Raw genomic sequence first — 6,846 nt, 5'->3', positions numbered from 1 at the left:
GCTCTGGGCTCGCTGGGAGGGACCTGGGCTGAGGAACCGGGCGCTGAGGCGGCGGCGTTTTGTAGTGCTTGGCCACTGTAAGAGTCGGGTGCGGCATATCCGAAGCACGCTGGCAACGTCAGCCTTAGAACTAAAACTGCCGGGTTACCCGCAAAACCGAGCAAATGCAATAAAAGTTGGACGCGGGTCAGTGCGCAGCCCAGCCGTCAGCCCCCATAAATTCTACTTTTACAGGCTGCAGGGACACAAAGGGATTTCTGCTCAGAAGTGAATCTTACCCTCAGAGATATAATAGAGTCACAAATGTTTCTACCAATAAAACATGGCTCCGTGGCAGGGAAAGGGCAGGCAGAACGTGCATGGTAAGCCAATTTCTCATGTCATTGGCAGACTTAACAGCAAAACATTACACAGCCTGGAGGGTAACTTACACAGATCCCACATTATCCATGTTAGGAAGTACATCAGGTTTAGGTTGTGCCATTCCCTATTTGGTACAAGTTTGAACACACACCTTCTTTGATAAAAGAGAGAATTATTTATCCTGTCTGCATGAACAAATTTACCCTCAAATAGGGGCAAATGAGACTGGCCAGCAGCCTCACGTTCAGCAGCAACACAGCTCGTTCCATGCTGAAACTTTGCTCCTGGTTACTGTTGTGGCTGCTAGAAGGGCCTTTTGGAGCAGATTCTACTGTGGCTATTCAGATAAAGAATCTGAAAGTAGAATTGCCACAGGTCCAGTAAGGATTAAATTCCAAACAAAGCAAGGTTAAGCTAAGCAGTTGGAAGATGTTCGTATTTTACAGAGTCGGTATTCAGCAGACATGAGGCGACTGGACATCACTACAGGAGCTGAGGACAGGCAGCAACTAACAATAGAAAAGAAAGGTTAGGATGCTCCAGCAAGAATATGCAGAGCTCTGAAAAGCAATTCAGAAGGAAAAGATCAGTGTCACAGGTTTGGGACAGAACAGGTTATGTTCATACAGCACACTTTGTCAGTGCTGGAGCCAGACATGTAGAACTGGTGTTCTGCAGAGCTGCTCCTGGACATGTCACCATTTTTCCTCCAAACAATGGCTATTTAAATTGCTGGGGGTTTTTTTGTTTGTTTGTTTGTTTGTTTGTTTTAATGCCACAGTTGCTTTAAAACAGAAACAGCCACAGAGGGTTGCCTTAGATCTCAAACAACATATTTGAGATCTGCTTAGCTTCCAAATATTAGCATTGAAAAGGAATAGTTTGATTTCCTTTGATATTTCACTAATTTTTAATGGAAGGAACACCATGGTGAAACAAATCCCACATGTGCAATTTGGCCAGGCTGAGGACGTAGATAGCACCCACCTCACAAGCAGTCACATCACAACAGCTCCTATGCAGGTGTCTTAAACATCAACCAAATGCTTTTCTCAAAGGCTGCTGTAACACAGCCCCAGCCCAGGGAAGCTGCACAGCAAAGGGCTGCTGAAGACTGCATATGCAAGTCAGCCTGTGAGCCCTGCAGAGAGGGCTGCCGTGCAGTGCAAAATAAATTGCTGGGGAAAATTCTGCTGAGCTGTTGCTTCAGATCTCCGAAGTGTGAGCCTGATGGCTGCCAGTTATTAAAGATAAGAGCAATTCATGGGGTCAGGACGGCCCTTAATTTTAACTGTGAGGTTATGAAGAAAAAGCATCTGTCCAGAGAAATTGATGTAGGATACAAACTCATCTGGATAGTTTGGACCAGAACTTCATTGTGTGCCACTGACCTCACTGGAGCAGTGTCTGTTCATGCCACCTGCAAATGCAATTCCATAGTTAAAAACCTAAAGAAAAATAGCAATGTTTTATCCAGTGCTCCTATCCAAAGAAACATCATCTCTATTTTAACTCACTGCTGGATGGCAAACCCCTCGACAGAAGTTCTCATTTGTGGATATATGCAGATTTCATTTGAAAGCACAGACCGTTCCTGCTTTAAGGTATCTTAAAGCAGTATTTTCTTTACCTCTCATTATGAGGCAACCTTAAAATACAAGTATCAAAAGATCAAATTATATTATTACGTGTAATGAAAAAAAAAGACGTTTTTTTATAAGGCTTGTCAATCTGAAAATGTCTATAAGATAGGTATGGGATAAGTTGAGAATCAGCACAGATTCACAGTGATGGGAAAGAAATAATAAAAAGACAGAAAATAAAAAAATCTAAAAAGAATGGTACATAAGGCAGTAAAAAGTCTGCATACATTTCTGTTCTTGATACAAATTCCTTTTGTTACCATGGCAATAATTTGATCTTGTTAGGCTTCCATTTGTCCATCATAAAATTTAGACAATATTTTTTTACCACACGTGCTTGATTAACTCATTTGTAAACCACTTTTATATCTGGAGATGAACTGTGCCATGTAACTGCAGACTACTGTTAATTATTTGGGTTATTAGCTGTAAAGTATGTTCTTTGACAGGTATTTTATCATTGTAAGCCTAAATAAATCAAATATAACCAGAAAAGCAATTGAACTTTTGCAAACCTCTATAGCTTCGTTGTTTCATCCCCTCAGAAACTCAAATCCAATTCATGGGTTTTTTTAAAGAACTACTTTGGAACTTCACATATGAGCTCTCTTCATCCAAATGTCTATACCTATCAAAGATGGAGCCATATCACTGCAACCAATATACCTTTGAAAGTCAGAAAAATCAATGCTCAAAATCATTTGATTCTATTACTGCTCGACTTTATTACAGAGGATGCTTTCTGAAGTGCTTTTTCTACTATAATTTAAGTGGTTTTCAGAACCTCCTTAACACTGCCTTCTTCAGAAATGTGCTTCATGGACTTAAAATTGGTCCAAGAAACACCTTATTTCTTAAAACCAAAGTAATAGCATTACAGATTTGGATTTTTGTGTTTATAGACACCTCTTTTCTTGCAATTCACCTGAGGAGTTTCAAGATTTATGCTACTTTATCTGCTGCATATTGACTTTCTCTTAAGCACAAACATGCCTGACATTGCCAAGCGCCTCATTTTCAGAATGAGGGACATTCACTCTAAATAATGACTTTCAGAAGGAAGCTACATAATAACAGAAAATTCATGCAGATTACTTAACTAAGACATCTTCAATGAAAGTGCCGTCAGCCATGCTCCCTTAGCACTGGACCGGCCATCTCTCCAGATAGATACATTGCTCCCTGAAGGCAGGCCGGAAAAGAACCAAGTCCCTTTTGCAGATGTTGCAGTGTTGTCCCCAGAACTCGGTAGCCTGAGCGCTGCAAGGTATTCTTCAACTGACTGCAAAGATGCAACAGGGACAAAACCCATAATAAACTGTTTTCTTTCTTCAGACGTGGACAACAGGCAGACAGATTTTCCAACAAACGTTAAAACTGAAGTTGAATGTTGATGGGAATAACGAATTTGGGCAAAAATCAAAATAGCCAAGAGGATTCATCCTTATGACTAATACTGCAAGAATTAATTATCAGCCATTTCGCACTGCACAACACTATGAAAGCTATATTTGGCCATATTACCATCGGCATTCATAAGAATAGGCATCACTGCTGTCAGTGACCACTTAACTTCTGCCCCCAGAGAGCTGCTGACCACATCTTAGAAAGAATAGGAAAGAAGCAGTGATTAAAGATAAGGATGAAATTACTGCAGATGCGGAATGCAACAAATCATTGGGCATAATCACATCAGGAAGAAAGCAAGCTTGAAAAGAATGAAAATTGCTTGCAGTGTTGATTTCGTATGATCATTGCACCTCCTCATTCACTGTAAACAAAACAAAATAAATTCACTAAAGATGCAAAAGAACGCAGCTGTTGGTGATGAGACATTATGTTGTTGTGATCAATGCTTCATTTCAGTTCAAATTTTGAACATGGCTGTTTAGAAATTATTCTCCTGTGATTTTGTTGTATTTCAAGTGCTTTAAGTTCTTTTTTGCCTGTAGTACAGCTATGTCCCTATCTTGGTGATGAAAGTAGAGTAACGAAGGCTCTCGGGTCTTAAAAATTAGCTACTGAAGCGTGTTGGAAAAGAGATCAATTAGCATGAAGTGATTTCTGACAAACACTTGTCAGTGGGCTTACAATTATGTCTTAGCAGATGGTAGTTTGAAAGGCTGGAGCTATCTGAAGCGTGCTACTTCAGCTGATAGTCAGAACAGCAATAGGCAGCCAGTTTGCTTTAGATATGGTAAAGCAGAACTAAAGCACAGTAACATCAGATTTTTCTAGATGCTTTTATGTAGTTAGCTTCACTTTCTGTACTTTCAATCTCCTTAACAATTTGTGTGCAATTAAAATTTCACTAAATACTGCTGAAATGTATATGCTTATGTAAAATTACAACTCAACAAATAACTGCACGTATACTCAAATGATAAAGTCAACTCTTCCTGTAATGGAATCCTTAAAATATTCTGAAGTTTTAAAGGTATGTTTAAGCCGTGTCAGGAAAAGCATTTCCTACAGAAGACACGTTTTCTGCTCAGTACAGCAGATACTGGAATATCCTCTGTGGTGGCTTTCTGAAACAACAGAATACGTGGCCCCGTCTTTCCTAATGACTGCAATCTACTCATCCAGATAAAATTGGCAAGAATATTATTTTTTGTAGGTTGGATGGCACATATGTTTGGAGGCAGTTGGATTCATACGTGCACACAGCTCTAGAACTCCTCCAAAATGTTTCCTTTGATGAAAACCATCATTTTCTGTGGTTATCATAGTTTGTTCAGGATGGGTGCCCTGGGGTTTTTTTATTTTGTTTTGTTTCTAAGTAAACACAATATAGCATGCATCCTCTGGGAGAAGCAATTTATGCATTGGATCATAATCAATTAACACAACAGGTTGAATCGAAGAGAGAAGCTTTTTTTTTTTCCCCCCCAAAAAGGATCAGAATGTATTTTGGCTATCATGAAATCACAGAACCATCCAAGTTGAAAAGACCACTAAAGTCACCTAGCCCAACCACCAGCCTCCGCCAGTGACAGCTCCAGGCCACCCCACTCAATGCAGCACCACCTTCTTCAGTACCTGCAGGGACGGTGGCTCCCCATTCCCTGGGCAGTTGCACCACTGCCTCACCGCTCCTTCTGAGAAGAAATGTTTTAATTCAAACAAAACAATGAAAAGATGCATTTCAACCAGGATGTATAAACTTTAAATTATAGCCAAATTAATAAATAAAATAACGGTTAAGTAGTTTAAAGACAAAAAAAATTATTTTTCTTTTGAATGAACTACTGACATCCAAATAAATTTTTCCCCCAGTGTTCCTGTATCTGGAAATCTTACCCTTCAAAAACAAGACCTTATTTATTTGAAAAATAGAAGTGATACCTTTATATGTATTTGAAGCCACTCTATTTCTTCCCTTTGTATACGCTGACATTCTGTAATAGTGTCTATTATGTAGAACACAATTCAACTGAAATGGAAAATATTTCTCATCCAGCTTTTAAAAAAAAACCCTTGATATTGTTCATATGCTTTTTTATAGATGTACCTTTTTAAGATACACCACTTTTGTAGCAAAGCAGTGCACTGTGTACTAATGAGAACCTGTCACTACGTTAATACAGCTGGGCTTTTTCACAAAAGAACAAAAGATTGTCTTCAAAATAAGACAGTTGGGAAGCATGTGCCCCCCTGGCAAGCTTTCCTGATAGCTGTCCATCACTACAAGCCAATCTATGAAAGTAAAAATTCTCACTTAAAAAATAGTCTGAACTATTAGTCTTAAAAATTTGGAAGCCAGTAATTTTGCAAGTTCTCCTCAAATGCCACATGATGCAAATAACACAATACTGGCCAGCAGCACTTCCCCAAGCTGTCCCATCCCCAGCTTTCTCCACCACATACAGCCACCAACGCCACATCATCACTTATGTGAAATGCATAACAATCTCCTTATCGATCCTCACCACAACCTCCTTGGGCCTGAAAGTTCTTCTCTTAAAGCTGGAGAATCCAAGCACACAGGAGCTAATTTCCCAATCCCGAGGTCTCAGCTACGTAACCCCTGAGCAGCACGACAAGAATCCCAAATATTTTACAAAAGAGCACTAAAGGTTCACTCTTCAAGTCCTGTGTGAGCAGTGGCTTTTCTTAAGAGAGGTAATTACTCATGTTTGCTGGAAGTGCAGATCGGGATAACCAGTAGAGCCGTAAGAAACAATTGTGTATGTAATAGAAAACAATGGGATTATTTCAAAACGTGCATAACAGAAAAAGATTATAAAAGGATTTGCATCAAATCCAAAAGCTTTTTTTCCAGCAGAAAACTTCTTTTCTTACATTTTCTTAGTTCCATATTTGAGAGAGTTCATAATTTTATTCAATTTTTTCTACTTTTTTTGCAGTACTTATAACAGTTTTGAAATGAAACATTCCTTTACTTGAAAAGCTCAACTATCTCATCACAAAATAATGCTCTTTAAACACAACCTTCCAGCACAGAAAACAATTCCCTACTTTTATTGAGTCAAAACTTTAAGTCCAGCATAGACATGAAGCTCTCTTGAAGAAATAAACTCAGCATTCAACAGAACAGAACATTTAATGACATCCACATTTGGTAAAACATTTTCAGCCAGCTGTGCCCAACACAGAGACAATGCAGTTTGGAGAACTGCTAAAAAGGCACATTTAGATTTGGTCAATTTTTTTAACTGTAACACACAGAAGCAATGGTTTTAATACTGCTATACAGAGCTTTAGACAGGATAGGGATGTTTGCTAGCACAGAATCAAGGATGAACTTCAAGCATATGAGGAGTAAAAAGAAATGTGTTAGTTCAGTTTCAGGTTGCCTCTTTTGGTTTTTGTTTTT

The 6,846-nt window shown here is 39.0% G+C and overlaps 1 protein-coding gene across 1 annotated transcript in view; it reads right to left on the bottom strand.

The window, feature by feature from the left end:
- VPS35 (VPS35 retromer complex component) overlaps nucleotides 1–97 on the bottom strand; it is a 19,829-nt gene extending 19,732 nt beyond the window's left edge. The window contains exon 1 of the mRNA XM_019619741.2: nucleotides 38–97. Within this exon, the coding sequence (XP_019475286.2) occupies nucleotides 38–97 (60 nt within the window). The remainder of the gene's footprint in view (nucleotides 1–37) is intronic.
- Nucleotides 98–6,846: the final 6,749 nt, after the last annotated feature.

The sequence above is a fragment of the Meleagris gallopavo genome, chromosome 13, assembly GCF_000146605.3.
Source record: "Meleagris gallopavo isolate NT-WF06-2002-E0010 breed Aviagen turkey brand Nicholas breeding stock chromosome 13, Turkey_5.1, whole genome shotgun sequence".
Lineage (NCBI taxonomy): Eukaryota > Metazoa > Chordata > Aves > Galliformes > Phasianidae > Meleagris > Meleagris gallopavo.
Note: the sequence above shows the minus strand (reverse complement) of the source record. Positions and strands in the feature narration are given on the sequence as shown.